The sequence below is a fragment of the Mytilus trossulus genome, chromosome 14 (genome assembly GCF_036588685.1).
Source record: "Mytilus trossulus isolate FHL-02 chromosome 14, PNRI_Mtr1.1.1.hap1, whole genome shotgun sequence".
In the NCBI taxonomy this organism is placed as follows: domain Eukaryota; kingdom Metazoa; phylum Mollusca; class Bivalvia; order Mytilida; family Mytilidae; genus Mytilus; species Mytilus trossulus.
This window is the reverse complement of record NC_086386.1, coordinates 74,904,228-74,924,659: the sequence shown is the minus strand read 5'-3', so window position 1 is coordinate 74,924,659 and position 20,432 is coordinate 74,904,228. Positions and strand designations below refer to the sequence as shown.

General features: G+C 33.2%; 2 protein-coding genes across 3 annotated transcripts in view; one reads left to right on the top strand and one right to left on the bottom strand.

The window, feature by feature from the left end:
- The window catches only part of LOC134695698 (uncharacterized), a 44,133-nt gene extending 35,715 nt beyond the window's left edge, over window positions 1-8,418 (top strand). For both annotated transcript variants that reach the window (XM_063557062.1, XM_063557061.1), the window contains exons 15-18: window positions 5,372-5,775; window positions 6,175-6,320; window positions 7,150-7,214; window positions 7,890-8,418. In XM_063557062.1, the coding sequence (XP_063413132.1) occupies window positions 5,372-5,775; window positions 6,175-6,320; window positions 7,150-7,214; window positions 7,890-8,396 (1,122 nt within the window). In that variant the 3' untranslated portion in view covers window positions 8,397-8,418. The remainder of the gene's footprint in view (window positions 1-5,371; window positions 5,776-6,174; window positions 6,321-7,149; window positions 7,215-7,889) is intronic.
- A 7,876-nt stretch (window positions 8,419-16,294) lies between these two features.
- Window positions 16,295-20,432, bottom strand: part of LOC134695871 (heat shock 70 kDa protein 12A-like) — a 29,169-nt gene continuing 25,031 nt past the window's right edge. Inside the window, exons 8-9 of the mRNA XM_063557337.1 lie at window positions 18,140-18,296; window positions 16,295-17,586 (exon numbers count right to left, since the gene is read on the bottom strand). Of these exons, the coding sequence (XP_063413407.1) occupies window positions 16,538-17,586; window positions 18,140-18,296 (1,206 nt within the window). The 3' untranslated portion in view covers window positions 16,295-16,537. The remainder of the gene's footprint in view (window positions 17,587-18,139; window positions 18,297-20,432) is intronic.

Here is a 20,432-nt window from a genome sequence, read left to right as displayed (position 1 = left end):
GTATTTCAAAAGGCTATCTGCTTCTTCAGAATATACTATACGTAGTTATTATCTAGTCCATTTTATTTTTACCAAGAGACTCAGATAAAGTCCAAACCACAAAAATAATCAACAACACTATGTACAATTCTATAAGCAATCATCATTCCAAAATGTTATACAGTTACACCAAAAATTAAAATATTTTAGTTTCCACATTTTTACGCAACACGACTTTGTAACTCGCAACTCGACTTTCTTAACTCGCAACTCGACTTTTGTAACTCGCAACTCGACTTTTGTAACTCGCAACTCGACTTTCTTAACTCGCAACTCGACTTCTGTAACTCGCAACTCGACTTCTGTAACTCGCAACTCGACTTTCGTAACTCGCAACTCGACTTTCTTAACTCGCAACTCGATTTTTGTAACTCGCAACTCGACTTTTGTAACTCGCAACTCGACTTTCGTAACTCGCAACTCGACTTTCTTAACTCGCAACTCGACTTTCGTAACTCGCAACTCGACTTTCGTAACTCGCAACTCGACTTTTGTAACTCGCTACTCGACTTTCGTAACTCGCATCTCGACTTTTGTAACTCGCAACTCGACTTTCGTAACTCGCAACTCGACTTTCGTAACTCGCAACTCGACTTTCTTAACTCGCAGCTCGACTTTTGTAACTCGCAACTCGACTTTCGTAACTCGTAGCTCGACTTTTGTAACTCGCAACTCGACTTTCGTAACTCGCGACTCGATACTCGACAACAAGTGAATCTCAGTTTTTAAACAGTTGTTTAAAAGTTACAAAGTAAAAACGTATTTACAAAAATAAACTTCTCATAGAGTAAATCATCACTTTACAATACTTTGTATTAAGTCACATGACTGACCCACATGACTTGCGATCACCTGATCAATACATTAGAAAAAATGGCGGTTTATATTTTCAAAACGAGCGTGGTTTATTCAATTTTCATACACTTTTCTTTAACTCTCTATGATGAACACATACCAAAACAGTAAGTTATGACAACAAGGAACACAGAGGCAAATTTAATCGACAGCAAAAGCTTTATTGTGTCTTTATTAAGACTTGGCAAATTTCCGGATTGCGAAACAGATGGACAAATTTACACAATAAACGTATCAACAAAGATATTGAATGTATTTTATTTGAATAAAACATGACAAATCAAGAACAATACGATACATATTACAATTATAACATGTAAAACATAAAAACAATCTAGGTTTTAGCAAAAATATTCCGTACTCTTCACTTCACTTGGAAATTTCTTTGTCGGAGTTTGGACCTGAAAAAAAGACTAAGAAATTGTTTGTAGTCGTGTATAACACGCACCCCTCTTGCAAGAAACATGACCTAGGGTATAAATGTGCGCGTTATACATACCAAAAGACGGTAAGTGAATTTTTGGAAAATGACGCAGTCATTGTTCCATAACTGCCGACCTGAACTTCATTACATTTCTCTGCCTACCGCGCTTGGTTTCGTATTTCCTATTTTCCATACAAACTGGAATCTGCTTGTGTTATCATTATGCATCATTGTGTAGTATTAAATCAGCCAGGACCCAGTTTACACTGGTTTTTGCTTGTATTCCACTACACTCGAACAAAGTGTTGTAGTTTGACGGGAACCAGATTTAGAATTTGTAAACTACAAAACGTAATCGGTTATTGTTCATTCCGTTTTGGTGTTTCATACCGACTTATATGGTTTGAATAAGCTTAAGACCCTTCAAACATTAATGTGATAGGTATATTAAAGATTGTTTTACAAAAGGATTGAACTGTTTTACTTTCAAAGTCGTACTATAGGGATATCTGTCATATACGGATTTCCACTCTCACCGGTTAATTTCTTCTTTTACACGTGCTTTGGAAACTTCCTGTTTAATCGCAAGTTTTAAAATTGTTTTTGAGTGAATTAAACTTATTTTAACAATCATGAAGCGTTCCAGAATCATTTGAAAGCAGTTTCTTCTTCTCTTTGATGATGGAAACTAGGTTTTCTCAAGAAAATACCGCAAACGATCGCAGAGGAATTGAAACGTACAAGTCAAGTCGGCACCTGGTTAAATTGGCATCTAGTCAAATCGGCACCTATTCGACGTCAATTCGGCATCCAATAATATTTGTTATAATATTTTCTATTCAATTAATTAATTACTGTTACCAAGTACATAGTGAATATGTTGTTGTGTATTTTGGTAAACCACGAAACGAAAGTGAATATGTAGTGTATAAAGGTAAACAACGAAGCCCTTACCAAAGCTGTTGTTTTAACAATTAGACAATTTGTGTAATTGTAAAAAACAAGTCAATTATTAAAATAAAATGGAAAACTATGAGTCCCTTTCAATAAATCAAACTTTCATGCCAAATAATTAGCAAAGGAGTAGGTCCGGTAAGACCTATTTTTGGCCCCAAAATATAGCGGTTTTACAAAATTGTTAAAATGTAAACTTTTACTTAGTTATTGGATAGCAGAATGGTTCTGCTACATAAATATGGGCTGTTTTTGACACTACAATGTACATATATTGGGTACTAGCACCATGAAGTCGTGCTAAATTACTGAAATCTTCACAATTCCATCATTTTAGTTAAATTTTAGACGGTTTCCGGGTAAAACGAAAGTGGCCGCATTCGTGTTCATCCAAAATATTGAAATGGAAGTTGTATTTGATGATAATACATAACATATGTAAAGATTGAGGATGAACACGGATGCGGCCACTTCCGTTTTTGACAAAAACCATCTGAAAAGTGACATTTTTTCTGATATTTGGTAGATTTTCCATATTTGAGCTTGAATCGGATCGTTTTTAATTACTTAATAAGTTAAAATCTTGCACATAAATTAATTGAATCATATGAAATAGACACTTAATAGACAAAAAAGTGGTCAAAATCTTTCGTCAGATGAAACTGAAATTTGAGGCCAAAATCGGTCCTTAACGGACCTACTCCTTTAAGGTGTTTGTTTTTCAGTAAAGTTTAAACAGCATTAAACCAACAATCCTGTAAAATGCTCAACTGCCTGAACTGGTTAAAATAATGCAGAAAAATTACATAATATCTCATGTATTAGTCCAAATAATTATGACGTCTGGCAAGGCTATTTTATTATTTTTCTGGGACGCCTTCCTAAGACGTTCGTAGGAAGGCGTCCCAGAAAAAAATTTAACATAGCCTTGCGGTCATAGGAAGGTGTTCCAGAATAAAATTAAAAAGCCTTGCCAGACGTAATAATTATTTGGACTACTCATATATATATATTAAAAATACACCAAAAAAGTCATTAGTTGAGAAAAATAGATATATACAAAATGTACATGAACACCCAAAAATGTGAAAGTTAGTATTTAACTCTTTTTGCTTAAATACTGAAAAAAATTCTGGCAACCCCTTTCTTATTTTTACCCTATTGCTTAAAATACTGTTAAAAATATATATTTAACATGGGTGACGAATTGACTATATCAGGTGTCGATTTTAACCAGATGCTGATTTGTCCAGGTGCCAATTTAACTAGGTGCCAGTTTGACTAGAATTCTTTGACAAATGTTTGAAACTATCTGAGTTTCATTAGACCTTTGATAGCAGTAACAAAAAGATTATTTACTTAAAATTTTGTGGGAGAAGGGGGTTCAGACTGTGTGGTATCAGGTCTGTTTGTGCCCAATACATTTTCGCACCCTACACGTCGCCCATTCACACTCCACTCATTCGCGCCTAATTTTAATTCAAATTCAAGTTGAATAATTGGAAAATCATGGTTGTTGTTTTAAATTGCTTTGGTGTAAATGCTGAATGTATTTTTAGCTTGGTATGAGTAAAACATTGAAGATTTTAAAGGAAAAAACACAAAAGATAATTGTTTTTAACAGCTTGGTCCCATTGATCTGAAACAACGAAACAATAAAACATAGAAACCAAAATATAGCAATCCACTAATATAACCAAAACATGATAAAATGTATTCAACACGCAGAAACAAACATAGTCAGAATCTCACTTCATTTTGAAACAAGTCAATGAAACAAGTTATAGCAATACACTAACCAAAACATGATTAAGAGTTATTCAACACAAAATAAAACGTTGACAAAATACCACTTTATTTAGAAAGGATTATTATTATTTTTAGCAATACCTTATCCAAAACATGATTAAGATTTATTCAACACAAAAAAAAATTGCTGTCTCACTTTATTTTGAGACAATGACAACAATTATACTTATAAGAAAACACTTGCTTACATGTACAGAGTTATTAAACACAAAACCAATTAAGATTGGGTGCGAACATGTAGGGTGTTAAAGTGAAAGGGGTGAAAATGAGTGGGCGCAAACGTGAATGGAAGCGAACGGACCCAGATTCAGACTATGTACCAGTGAGAAATATACAAGCCTTTCTACGGTATTTATTTGTACAATTCAGCTAGTCTTGACCTATTCATTTGCCTTAAAAAAACAGCCAGTTGTCACCTTCACTTCACACACACACACATATACGAATATCAATTATATGCTCACGATACATGTTGCATTGTTAAACTAATTATGGTATGTGAAAATCAAGACTTGCATAAAAACTATCCCAATATTAGAGACAGTGGCGTCATTTTTCTTCAGAGCTGTCAGCTCTTTGATTGTCAAATTTTGTACAAATTGTAATTTGTACAAGCACTTTTTTGTACAAATTACAATTCGTACAAAGTCAAAATACAAATTATAATTTGTACAAAATGATAACTTGTACACAACATATACAACACTTATTTCAATAAAGCCTCATCACAACATTATTTCTTCAATCAATATTAAAGCCTTGTTAACAACAAAGAAGCTCAATTTCATTAAAAAATATTACAGTATATTGTTTAATATTATTCATTGTTAATTTCATGTACCGTTTTTATACCCCTGCTTAAAAAAGGGGTGGGGGGTATACTGTTTTACCTCTGTCTGTCCTTCCGTCAGTCAGTCCCTCCGTCCCATGAATATTTTTCGTCGCATTTTTCTCAGGAACTACAATACAAGGATTTCTGAAATTTGGTTTCAGAGTTAATCTAAGTCAGCTATACCGTCTGATGCGTTTTCAGATTGATCACTTGACAACTTCCTGTTTACCGAACACTTGTTTGATTTTACACATGATAGCCAAGTTGAAAATTTTTGTCACATTTTTCTCAGGAACTACAATACAAGGATTTCTGAAATTTGGTTTCAGGATTTATATAAGTCAGCTATACCGTTTGATGTGTTTTCAGATTCATCACTCAACAACTTCCTGTTTACCAAACACTTGCATATTTTTACACTATTTATATTATCCACTTGTTTCACTTGTTTTTTACAGATATTAGGACAAAAGAAGGTCGACTTTGAATTGCAATCATGTCCAGATGAGCTTAGCATCAGACATAAATTAAGAAGAAATAAAAAACATAAAAGTGAACTAAATGCAAAAGTTGAAAGAAAAGATGAATATTCAAATGAAGAGGAATCAAATGAAAGTGAGGATGAAAAGAAGGAAAAATCAAGTGATAATGAAATATTTATAAAAGATAAATTAAGTACAAATGAAATTCAAGAAAAATATTTGTCTTTTGTAAAACATTATATAAATGGAGAGTTTGAATACAAGGGTACCAGAAAATTGAACTGTATACCTGCTGTAAATGACCATCAGTCAGTTTGCCCCTGTATTGTGTGTGGAGACCAGGCTGTGGGCATGTACTTTGGTATTATGGTGTGCTATAGGTATATTTTTATTATTTTTAAAGTACAAGTTAAACAGTGAAAAACCTTGGAAAGAAAATGTTCGTCAAAGTTTTCTTGGCTTCTATTTAAAAGCATGATTTGAATGTTTGGATGCAGCTTGGTATAAAACTGCTAACATACGACCTCAATCAATGACATGCAACAATGCAGGATTAAACACAGTGTTAGTCTTGTTTATAATTAATAGAAATACTGGTTAAATGGTTAGGATTTTTTTTGGTACACATATTAAACTGTTGTAGTAATAAATTTTAATTAATTGATCGTTCCTATACATAACAGATATAAAAGTAGGTCATCAATTGCAAGAGAGAAAAAATATATTTCTTAGTTAAAAGGTTACTATATGTTTTAATATATATATATTTTCCATTGCAGTTGCCGTACTTTCATAGTTGCTACTGTACAATACAGATCAATCCTCAAGTGTGAAGCACATTCTAACTGTACAATTTATTACCGTGAAGAATTTTGTCCACATTGTCGATTTAAGAAATGCCTTTGGGCTGGAGCTGTTGTTGCAGGTAAGTTCTTCATGAAACCAATCAAATTGTTTGTTTTGAAATTGATATACCCAGGTAATGTTCTGGCACTATACCACACTTGTCCAACAGCCCAACTACGTTAATTTCTATCAGGTTTAGAATTTCTACCTTCAATTTTTTTAAAAAAAAATAAGTGCTGGGCTTGTGGATGCAAATTAAAAAAAAAGGTGTGGTATGATTGCCAATAAGACACCCCTCCTCAGAAACCAAATGACACAGAAAGTTTATCATGAAGACCAGTCTGATTAAAATGAAATATCTCAGTGCTGCAGATTTTCAGATATGTTGTATGGGAGCTCTCACCAGTGACAAAGAAATAAACAATAGCAAGTGAAGAGAGGTTTGATTTTAATTAGGATGCATGAAGACTAGATTAATTGGGAAAAAAAGGAATTCAATTTGAAAGTTAGGTTCCAAAAACTGGAAAAGTTGATTTTATGGTTTGATCTACAAATATGACCAGGGTTGTTAATGTGCAAAGAGTGCAGGATATAATATTCCCATTCTTACCAGACATGGCTGAGAACTTGGAGTTGGTATCACAAAAACACTTACTACTAAGATTGGTCTTCAGTCATGAACAAATCAGTATACTTAAGATCAATCTAAGTTGTAAGTTTTTTTTGTGAAATTGACTCTTGAATGCCCCCACAGCCAAATGGAAGCCCTTATTTACCAAGGGTGGCCATATTTCTATTCTTAAATTAGTCACCATTATGACATGTGCTTATATGGCATTGCATTTCAATAAGATAACTCTTAATTTCTGTATCTTCACAATTCTTATACTTTTTATTTTGCTTTTCAGAGGTTCCACTCAGACTTCAAAAACTGAGTAAGTTTAAACAATCTCTCACAGTTAAAAAGAAAAAGGTATGTTTATGAAATATATTTTTTATCACATATATATATATAATAGTAATTACATTAGATGTATGTTTCATTATTATAGGTTATTTTGATTGGTTAACATCAATCTCGTGTCATTCTTTATTTCAAAACGAATTGCAAGAATTGAAACATACTTGATGACACACATTTCCACAATAAAGTGAATAAAAGAAAAACTTCATAATAATCCTGTTTTCATTATCATAGCAAAAAATATGTAATTATAAATATTGAATGCTTCTTTGGTAATTTCATAAGGTTGTAAAGGGGTTGAGCATGCATACATTTTACACATGAAGCACATCTGCACTTCATATGTCATATAAAATGTACTTACACTCTAATGAATACACAAAAAAAAAGCATTGAATTCTAAAAACAAAATGATGAGAAACATGAAACAAATTATTATATTGTTCATATTTATAGGCAAAACAATTTCACAAAAGTGTGAGAATAAATCTTATGCTGTATGGAGGACTGCAGCTGCTTGAATATGCTTTGTTAGACTACAGTGTCTACAAATAAGTTCAAACTCAAATCATTTCATACCTACAATATTTTTCTCAATATTTTCATGCAATCAATGTTGTTTCTTGGGTATGTTTTTCTCTACTTGATTTATGAAATCTGGAAACTCTTAATTTATATTTTAAGCAACCCAAGAGGATTTCGAAATGTTTTAAAGAGAAGACTTGTGTGAAAGTCGCCACTGACACCAGATGTGCTCCAACTATGTATTTAACCAGTGATACTGACTGTGATAACAAAGATGACTGTGATAAACTTGTTGACAATTCTGATCCAATCAAATTATCAGGAGGACAGAAAGACAATTCTTATCCAATCAAATCGTCAGGTGTACAGAAAGACAATTCTTATCCAAACAAATCGTCAGGAGGACAAAAAAAAATCAAATTTGAAAAACTGACTAAAATTTCTTGTATCAAAAGTGAAAGTTCAACAACGACTACATGTTCTGGTATTAAGGAGACTAGTGGTACTGAGATACAGCTAAAACCTTTGTCAGAAAATAATAATATGGCAGAAAATTTCCACTACTTTAAACAAAACTCAGGACCAATAAGCACAAGTGATATTTTGACTGATTGGCAAAGGCTGCATAAAAGTGTTCAGGAACAATTCCAAAAATTGAAGAATTAACAAATTTGATATAAATTTATTGATTAAAAAACAGAAAATATGTTTGAATGAGAATGCTACTCCAATATCCTTCATTTAGGAATTGGTAACAGTCTTTATATAACCCGGAGATCTTACTGATCAACAAGCAGAAAAGGAGAAATCTGTTTTCTGATTGTAAGATCAGTCTGTACAATGTAATTGTCCCCAATCGATTCAGAAAATCAATCAAATAACAAGTATCTTTACTTGTAATTCTGTCTTATTTGGAGATTCAGAGTAATCTTCCACAAAGTATCTGCATAATTTGAGTTTCCACTCCACTCAAAGTTTAGCTACATTGATGCATTGTTAAAAGTCAGCAATTTTAGCATATTTTGAGGAAATGCCACTGGGAATCTAATCATTGTTCTGGGTCAGTTTTAGAAATCAGTCAAAAGTGTTGTTCCTTCTCAATCACTCCAGACCTGCTTTTGAAGCGGTGATAGTACTATTGACATTGGGTTTTCCATTGACATTTGGCTAGGAAAGTATAAGTCAACATATTGTTAGTCATAAAATTCAAAATGGAGAACTTTGATAAAATGTTTATTTTATCTCAGAAAAGAATGTGTTTTTAATCCCCCACCTGCCAGGGGAAGGGTGCATTAATTGTTACCCTTGTCGGTGCTGCTGTTTTTCTGTCTGTCTCAAAGTTTGTTCACATATTATAATAAAGAGGCGAAAGATACAGAAATAACATCAAACTAAGTTGAAAATGAATTGACTACGCCATGGCTGAAAAAGCAAAAGATAAACAGCAAAATACAAAACAAAACATAGAAAACTAAAGACTGAACAACAGTCCCAAACCAAAATTGGATGATTTCATTTGCTCTAGAAGATTAGGCAGATTCTGCTCCACATGTGGCACCTTTAATGTTGTTCATGTAAGTACAAACCCAGTGAGTAATCAAATTGATAAGTCACAATTGGGGAAAAGGGGACAGGATTATTGTTAAGGTAGATGGGGTGTCTAAATTATAATCCATAGAAGTTTTTAATACTTTGCCAAAATGTAGTTAATGACATGCTTTTTTAAAAAAAAAGTTATAAAAAGATGGATAACCGGGTTTATTTTCACGCTACATTGTGTTCAAAATTGTCAAATTTTGTATAGATTATGAATGGAAAACCCAATTTTCTGCATTAAAGCGTGAACTACACAATAGAATTTTGAGATAATATAGGAGAAGATGGCTTTAATAGAATGCTTTCAGTTGAGAAAAAGAAAAAATAGACCCGTTTTCTTGCTACACTATAAAATCGGTAAATTTCTTATACATTCTATTGTCTGCCCTTGAATTGGAGTTGCCTCCTCTTATGGGGAAAGTTGGGGGAAAAATATAGAACAAAAGTTTTCTGTTTTTTTGTAAAATACAACCATAAATATGATCAAACAGATAATTTTCTATATTGAAGTGAAAGCTCTTAAACCATGTAAACATGAATTACCTACTACTCTAAAAATTTGCACATTCTATTAAAGATATAGACCTTGTTTTATGGTATTTCCAAATCCAAGATGGAGGAAAACTACCTAATTACCTTAAGACAATGTATAATCCATAACAGTTAACCAATTCTTGATATTATATAATAAAGATAAAAAAAAAACCAATTCTTGATGGTGTCCACAAATTTAGAAAGGGATGACTTCAACTTCACCACTCAGAATTCTTTCTTTAACAGCTTCCTTGTAAGCAGCAACCTTCTATCAAGGAAATCAATAACAATAATAACAATATACTTTTATTTGGAAACACTCAGACATATATTTACATGAGGCAAAATACATAGTTATATTTATCATGTTTATGGTTACTACAAAACAATGTTAACATATTATCATATAATTAAGAGTATAATATCAAATATCATTCAAATTAAAAATAGCAAATACATGAATTGTTGCAAAACCAGTTTGCTATCGTTTCACAAAGATTCGTACGATTTACGTTTACGATTGAACTTACGTTAAGCGTAAGATTTTACCTACGAGTGTTTCACAAAGGTGATCGCAAACGTAATGTAAACGTAAAGTAAACTTACGATTATAAAGGAAAAGGGTTGCTTTCTTTGACAGCCGCGTTCATGTCTATAAAAAGAATCGTTCTTTCAGAACAAGGAAGAAAATTAGAACCATCGTATTTTGAAATAGTTGTCAGTTTTTTTGTTAGTATAGTAATGAGGTTTAGTGAGATAAGCATGGAAAGTGTCCAATCTAATTTTAAGATTTTTTTTGCCTTGGTTTTATCATGTTTATTAGAAAAATTGACGGGTGGAGGATTTTTTTGAAAGGTCTGTTTTTGCTATTGTTGAAGAATGATGAAGTCATACAAAGAAAACCAGTTAAATTCATTGGGACTTTTTTTACTAGAAATTATAAGTATCTTTGAATTTTATTTATTAACAGGTACATAACATTTGTTAAGCATTGTGATAGTTTCTGATGCGTGTCTAGACTTTTTTTTCAAGGAGGAACCCACAACAATCAATTATGGAAATGTAAAAAGAATATGCATATTTTTTTTTCATATTTTATAACGCTATGCGGTGTATTTGTCACTGTATCATCCAACAAATATAACTTTTAATAGTCATAAGGAGATTCAAAAAACATAACATATAAAAAAGAAGATGTGGTATGATTGCCAATGAGACAACTCTCATAAAGAGAGCAAAATAACACAGAAATTAACAGTTATAGGTCACCGTAAGGCTTTTAAAAATTAGCAAAGCCCGTACCGCATAGTTGGCTATAAAAAGGCCCGAAATGATAATGTAAAACAATTCAATCGGGAAAACTAAGTTCAATAACGGCCTAATTTATATAAAATTGAATAAAAACAAATATGCAACACTTAAACAAAGACAACAATTGAAATACAGGCTCCTAACTTGGGCAGACACATACATGTACATACATGTACATACAGAATGTGGCGGATTAAACATGTTAGCGGGATCCCAACCATCCCCCTAACATGGGACAGTGGTATATCAGCACAACATAAGAACGAACTATAAAAATTATTTGAAAAAGGCTTAACTCATCAGATGGACAAACATACAAATGGACGTGGATGTGTACTTGTTTATCCCAACAACAACAAAAACACTAGGTACAGATCTGAGAATACTCACAGTTAAGTGGCAGCAAGTTCAAAGTCTCCAACAACTAATAAAAAAATCATGCATATAAGACTAAATTATCAATCCGTACACATCCAACGTCCAATGAATTTCGTGTAAAGACGTCTTAAACAGTCGGAGCAAACCATGAGCTTCTGTAAAAGCATACATGTCTACATTGTTTTTATTATTTTGTGTTGTATCTGGGGCTTGTAATTTTCCGGCCCAAATTACTTATTCATTTGGATCATGACTAATATTTCTATTTGTGTATATATCAGTAAAGGGAGAATCTTAAATCCCGCTGATGCACACCCCTTTGTCTCAATTTCTTTACGATTGCGCTATATAGCTATGCGCGTGAATTCATTGTTACTCTTAAAGGAGATATTAAGAACATAACAGGGTTGTGGTTTTCTTGTAATGTATATTATTGACTTTGTCAAATAATTTTTCTATAATCTTTATAAATTTTGCTCATTATTCTCTATTCTGCACGTTATTCGATATCCTTGTTATTTTGGACTCTTTTTCTGACTACTAGTATGGAAATCTTGGTACAACCACAAGTGGCGTAAAGGGTCGTTTTTTTCTTCAGACCCGTCGCCAATTTCATTTATGTTTTCATGATGTAACTGTCTGGAAATAGTGAGACCTTTGTATTTATTTTATATACTATTAAGAATGGAAATATTATTCTGTTCGTAGCTACATGTATAATCGGGACGATAAAGGTGAATAGAACATTTTTACATCAATATGGTCCGGGAACAATAGCATAGTCCCTAGTGTGGACAGTGTGTTAGTTGTCATTTTTTTTTAATACCCCTTCCAAATTTATTTCTTAATGTTTAATGCTTTAAATAGAAGTTATGACACTGTTAAACAAATTAGGTCCTGGATTTTAAAGTAAAGAAACCCCATTGGTGGCCTTCGGCTGTTGTCTGCTCTGTGGTTGTCGCTTTTACACATTCCCCGTTTCCTTTCTCAATGTTATTGGTCTAGCTGAAAAGGTTAAAATTAGCATTTCGGAAGCTGTCAAAGAATTTCAAGACCCCCTTAACACAAAATTTTCCATATGTTGGATAAAAGCCGACGAAGTTTTCTAAAGTTTCTATAACACACTGTAAAATATTATTGAGAAATCGCAGTTTTTTTTTTGTTTTTTTTTTCTAAAAGAAATGTATTACAAACACTTAAGCTAGTGCAAACTTTGTGCCAATTGTTTTTATACCCCCGCTTTAAAAAATCAAAGTGCTGGATAGCACCCCTTGAAAGTTTGCAACTGTAGCTGTGTATTATTCCAAAAAGGTTATAGACGTGTATTATTTCAAACATGCATTTCATCACAGCTTTGATTATTTAAACTAAACCATTGTCTCGTCGGTAATTATCAAAAATCAGTTTTTTTATGTTTATCATAAAAAGTTTTGATATTTGTTCATGATTGCAACCTTAAACTGTAGATCTAAAATAATGAAATATACATGCAGAAAGCTCTATTAATTTCTTTAAGTACCCATGCCATGTCAACTTCAAGGGCCTGTGAATTTGTATTTTTCTATTGGTTTAGGTCCTTCATATTTGTTTTTAGTAAATTAACACGCAAGTTTTACTTTTGTTTGAATTGTTCCGCATGTTTCATATCTGGGCCTTTTAAAGCTTCCTACATGTATATGTCACAAACATTTCTCATTATTGACGACCTTTATTGGGGTCTATAGTTATTAATACATTTTCATTCTTTGAACTCTTTTAGATAGCATTTTTTTTTTGCAAAAAATACTGCAACCTTACTTATAAATAAGACAGTTACAGTAACTTAAATCAATACAACTGTAAAGAAAGTGAATTTATATTAAAGGCTTTTATCAAAAAAAGGGAACATGTCAATGGGACTCAAATGATGCCCTCGTTAGCATTAACGTTATAAACTCAAGAACTGTAAATGTGACACTACCAATAGTTTTACTTGATCTGAATTATGGGTTAATAAACATTGTGTATTCATTCTAATTATACAGTATTGTGCAATATAATTGTAAGATCTTGACATTTCTTTTGTGTCAGAAATCGCAATCCAAATTCAGAGCTGTATCAAGCTTAAATGTTGTGTCCATACTTGTCCCAACTGTTCAGGGTTCGACTTCTGCGGTTGTATAAAGCTTAGCCCTGCAGAGCATCTGGTTTCATTTGTAACAAGACACAACCATAGAACAGTAAAAATAAATCCACCAAATTTCAAACTTGATCAGTGTTTGTGGTAATGAGAATTGTGTATAAGTTTCATAACATTAACATTTGGTTAAGACAAACTATACTTAGAGAACAGAAACTTAAATTTCAAGCAACTTTTCTTTTTGTAAAGTAGCATTAAACGCTAGAATGGTAAAACTAAAATTCAAACTTGACTTGTGAATTGTGGTTATAAGCATTGCCTATCAGTTTCATACAATTTGGTTCAGGCAAACTAAAGTAAGAGAACAGAAACGAATTTTGGGATATACACGGAGGTACTTATGTAAGTAAGGGAAGAATATACATACTTACAGAAGAACAAGGATAAATTTAAACTCAATACGGTGGGAGCATAACAACAGCAGTATGACCATAGGAATAAAAAGTTTATATACGCTAGATTCATAACATTTTTGTTGTAAGCCATTCGTTTGATATATTATGGTAATCATTGCCTCCGTGTTTGGATGAAAAGAAGTTGAATTTCTATTTAAATAGGGCATGCTATATAATCTATATAAATTTTGTGGTGAAAATGCAGCCATTTAAGCCAAAGGGTACACATCATCACGAACCTTAATCATTTCTACAGCACTTGTCTTCATACCCGTCCCCGAGCTATGTTATTCTAAGAAGTAGATGCTGACTCGGTTGCCCTTAATACGGATGATAAATGATACGAATTTGCGATAATACACCAGAGGTGGTATGATGTAAATTATTAGAAGAAGACTGAAGAAGAATTGACGTTGGGTCAATGTTTTTCTGCTGTCAGTTTGATCCACTTGAGCATACTGAACGATTGAAGGTCCTTATATCTACATTGGAATGTATTTAAATAACGGAATTAAAGTTTTCAAATGATTTTTGGCATCAAAACCTTTCGATCGATGTTTTAGACAAAAACAATGCATTTTACAATAAAAAAAATTATGAAAGCCGGTACCGTATTTACCTGTACTCGTCCATTACTGAGACATTAGACATACACTTATCGAGTATTTTTCTATTCTATCACCTGTGTTTTGTTATAACAAACCATTATCACTTGTCAATTATCCGACGGCTTGGTCACCTCATTCCCGATTTTTTTCGATACTCTCGGGCTTTTACCACGTTTACGTACGTACATAGTAAACAGGTAAAAGTAGAGCGGAAAATGTTCATTCATGAAATTTTCATGAATGAAACTGACGCAATCTGGCGTAGATTTCTTGTGATTTTCTCTTCAGCGTATGGAAGATCCGCGAAGTAGTGTTTGAGATACTCATTTTCAAAATTAGTTAAATTCATCTGAATCGTCGGTGAACATTCAATTCTTTTTTTATTTAAGCTGTAATCTTTTCAGTCAAATGAGAAGTTACTCAAAATTTAAAAAAAAACTTCCAAGAATCAGAGTTTTAACACTAGTACTAGTACTAAATTATCTCGGATCAGAATAATGGCGATAATCTGTCACCATAAGTTTGAGGCCGACGGCTATGGAAAGTAGCTAAAGCAAACTTTCCAAAAAAGGGGGGGGTTTACTGTTTTACCTCTGTCTGTCTTTCTGTCCGTCCGTCCCATGAATATTTTTCGTCGCATTTTTCTCAGGTCTGGAACTTCAATACAAGGATTTCTGAAATTTGGTTTCAGGGTTTATCTACTATACCGTGTGATGCGTTTTCAGATTGATCACTTGACAACTTCCTGTTTACCGAACACTTGTATGATTTTACACATGATAGCCAAGTTGAAAATGTTCGTCACATTTTTCTCAGGAACTACAATACAAGGATTTCTAAAATTTGGTTTCAGGATTTATATAAGTCAGCTATACCGTGTGATGCGTTTTCAGATTCATCACTCGACAACTTCCTGTTTACCGAACACTTGCATATTTTTACACTATTAATATTAGGGCCTTAATATTATCCACTTGCGGCGGGGGTATCATCAGTGAACAGTAGCTCGCAGTTTCATTTGTTATTCTTATTGTGAGCATTTCCGAGTTATACGGATACTAGCAGATAAATGTAGTAAATATACTAAACTCGAAGTAAAAGTTTGTGAAATACGAGATATAGTCTAGTTCAGTGATAATGAACGCCATACTAATTTCCAAATTGTACACAATAAACCAAAATTAAAATAATACAAGACTAACAAAGGCCAGAGACTCCTGACTTGGGACAGGCGCAAAAATGCGGCTGGGTTAAGCATGTTTGTGAGACCAGGGGCGTAGCTAGAAAGAAACGATGTGCAAGCACCTTCCGGCGAGCGGAGCGAGGCGAAAAAATTTTGGGACCCTTTTATGCAGGAAAATGGGTTTTTTTCGGCTTTCTGTCATAGGACAGTTGAAAGAGGAGCTACATGTAGATAGGACTTATAAACAATTTATGAATGTAAGACTATTCATAACTCAGATCTCAACCCTCCCCCTATACCTCTAGCCAATGTAAAAAAGTAAACGCATAACAAAATAAATACGCAAAATGATACATATATTAACCATGGACAAATAGAAGTTTACTGTTACTGACATACCAGACCTCAATTAAACTGATATGAAAATCAAGCATAATCCCTCCCGTTTATCATATTAGTATTGTCCTTACCTATATAAACGCCACAAAATTGCTCGTCGTCCAATATTTTGTTTTACAAGAACTTCTTTAAAAGCCATTTATTGCAGACATTATCATCTTACACATTTTTAAGTACCCATTTTCAACAATGATTTTAGTCTAATTAACATGCATACATTTGATTTAGAATTGAAACTGTGTTTCATAAAATTCTCCAGTCTTCATATTTTTAGCTCTAAATAGCAGTTCAGTACCCCCAAATATCATTGTTTCTTCAATTTCTAGCGATTGTCCTTTATTAAGGGGAGGTAACGGGACAATAAGATTTCCAAGGCGCTGACAACTAGGATCGGTAACATAGCGTGGGTTAGTGTCATCTGATATATAAACAGTACACTCTAACGTTCTCTCGTCAGGTTTAAGAGCTTGGAATATTTGTCCATAGGAATGCCCAGCTTCTACCTTTTCACCTTTTACTGCAAATTTATAGAAAACGTCTTTACAACGATCGGTCCCCTCGATTCGGACACGTTTAGTTTCCGGATGTACTTCAGAATCCCATTCTGGCCAACTCTGAATCCCGTAGGTCTTTTTCAAAATTCGCGTCTTTATCTTTTCAGGCTGATGGCCGTATAACACGGCTCCTTTAAGCACTGCAAGACCAGCTTCCTCAGGAATTATAATCTTCTTTTTAGGAAATTTATCTTTCATTTCTTTTTGTACAAGTTCACATTCTGAAAACCCCCCGACCATAATAATATATTGTATGTCTGAAACTTTCGGATGCCTGAAAAGTTGTTCGAGGTGTTTTAATAATGAGTTGATAGTAGGCTTGAAAAGGTTTCTAAACTTTTGTGGGTTTACACGTAGTCTTTGACCACTGATGGAAATTGAATCACTATATGGGGATTTCTTTATTGCTGTATCTATTCCTCCGCAGTGTTTCTTGATAATATCTATGAAACCGACAGGCATTGTAATAACTACATCGTCAGTCGTATCTGTTTTTATCGATCGTTTTTTAACTTCAAATTCGTGAATTAGTTCTGTGTAGTCCTCCAATTCTTTCAATTTTAGTTCCTGCACTACTTTTTCTCCAAACACTTTTTCCAAAAATCTAAGATAAGCATCATCAATGGCCGTCCCACCCCACGCACCACTGCTTGGCGGAACAACTTCCTCTAATAAACCGTCTGTCAGTATTTCATGGACTGTAATATCTGCTGTACCGCCTGAATACACAAAAAAACCGAATATAAAAAGCAGACTATCTGCAAACATAATTGTATTGTCATTATCTGTCAATTTAGTTTTGAAAATGGGAGCTAAATACCAATTTCTTAACAAACTGCTTTGTGATTGTATTCTGAAAGAACGTATGTTACGGATTTATTTCTATTTTCTTAAGTTTAGATAAGTTATAGTTTAAGAGGTGACGAAACAATCATTGTATCACTAGCCTAGCTGTCTGAAATTGTAAATTCGAGCTCCGCTTATGGAAGGTGGGTTTGTCTCCATCTTAATTTACTAGGGTTATTAGTTTTCCTGTCGGTGGTTGAAGGTTCTATCCGGGCAATCGGCCGGAATCCTTACCAATACAAACTGGCCACAACGAAATTCCGAAACACAGTCAATATAAAAGAGAAGATGTGGTACGATTGCCAATGAAACAACTCTCCACAAGGACCAAATGACACAGATATTAACAACTATAGGTCATCGTACGGTCAACTTATATATATGCATAAGCCACGTTTCAGTATATATCAAATATATGTTAATTACCTCCAAGGTCTACCACTACATATTTCATGCCCTCCTTGATCGTCTCAGAGAAAGTAATATTTGTTTTATTTTCTCGATCTGTCCTTAATTCTTGACAATATATAGATGCTGCTTCTGGCTCCAGTGCAATTGTCAGCTGGTATCCTTTTATTCCAGCCTGTAAAATGTATTCACAAAGCATCTTTATCTCAAAGAGTTACACGCACCTTCTGAAATAGTGGAAGATATTAGCAAGCAAAATCGAGGGAATTGTGCAAATGCAAAAAAATATTTTTTTCGAGATGGCCACGGCCATTTTCTTAAATGGCTAATTTCTTCAGTTAGAAGATATATTGATTTTTCTGGAAAACTTTTCTTTTACCTTCTTTTATTAAAAACCAATCATTAGGTTTGGCGTCTACCTTCCTTACATCATATATTTATTAAAAATGAATATTTGACACATCCAGTATTTGCGCATGCGCGAAAATGTGACAAAATTCTTTCAAAATCATTTGAACTATTTATCATATATTTAGTGTTTTCGGATTTCTAATGATATTATGAATTGGTTTAATAACATTTTTCAAAGTTATTATACACATGTGTTTTACACTTTTGCGCATGTGCAAACTATTTATAGACATCAAGAGCGATTTGTATACATTGCCAGGAAATTCTTAGGTATTCGATGAATAAGGCGAGAATGTGGTGAGTCCTGCAGAAATATCAATTGTAACTGCAGATCAGCCGCTTTTGGAAATGCCTAAGCAAATTCACTGCGAATGGCCTGATTTGTACGGACAAGATAAGTATTTATCGTCATGTTTGGTTGATTGCACATTGAAATGACTTGTTATAAAACTCTTGGTGATATATTGCGTGATAGGGGATGGACATGTTGTCCAATTAAGGCCAATATTGCACCACCAAGAACGGTAGATTCTTTTTATGTATGTTTAAATGTACCTAGGAATAGACTGACGCATCAGACATAGTTTCATAGTTTTAGAGAAAACTCAGCCGCAGAAGACTGTGTAACAGGAGCATATTATACACAATATTACAACATAGTTCATAATACAAACAGAATACATTTTTAATTTATACGTCTTTAGAAATAAGTTTAAGTTTATTACAGTTTTAAATTAGACAAGCATCTTTTCTACCTTTTGCGTAAAAATTGACAGCTTAGACAGCACATTACTATTACTATATTTAAGCATGCCAAGTACTTTTTTTCATTTGGATATTTTAAATAATATGGAGGTATGAACACCCCCTTAAATCCTTAACTTCACAATTGGTACATTTACATATATAGTGGAATACATCCACAAGACCAGCTTTACAAAGAGAACAAATTTTCTCATTTCGTGGTACATTTCTCCTGTTTCGATGGGAATCTTTGTATTTCATACCCTTAATTTACATATGTTTACTCTATGACCCGTCCTTAATTTTACCAGATATGGTTCCAAGCAAAACTTTTCTTAAAAGTGTAGATAAAATTCCCCCCTTTTTGCTTAAACTGTTAATTTCCGATTATTAAAGCTCAACTCAGAAAAATAATTATATATGTCATGCCTCTGTGACGTTCAATGATTTAAAGAAATTGAGTCATCTCGACCACAGTTTCATTCCTGGCGTTCAATTATAAAATAAGAACTTGTTCTGATTTCGGTATTATGCTCATTTCATAAGTGAGATTGTGAGATTTCGTACTTTACAAATTAGTCCATATAAAGCATGATAGGGTATTGATTTAGGTCTTGATTAAGTAAATTATGCTCGATCGTTAACGACCCATATCCAAGATATGACTTCCTTTCCCGAACGTCACCCAAAGGTGGCAATGGAATTTGAAATGATTCTTGCACTGAACGTAAGACCAGCAATTTCTTTCTTATTACACAATTGATCAGGCACAAAAACAGAATAATGCAATTGTGAAGGGCGATATTGGTGCTCTAGGATTAACCAAAGAACTCATTTAGACAAATGGATGGATGGAGTCAGTATACTAGAAGATGAATTTGAAAGATCTTGTACTTTGGGGCATTCTATAACCGATGAACGACCTAATTAAGACTCTACAAAAACACGAAACGTTGTCTTTAAACAGCTTTGAAGGATTTGTAAAGTGATGAACAAGTTAAGAAATTCATTTCTAGAAGAGTCGTCAGATTTGTAAAAAAAAATATACTCCATTTAGGAAATTGTTGAACATATAAGATATGTAAATAAACTCCAAGATATTGGTCCAAACAATACGAAGATCTTTTGAAGCCAATTTAAAACGAAGGAGAACCTG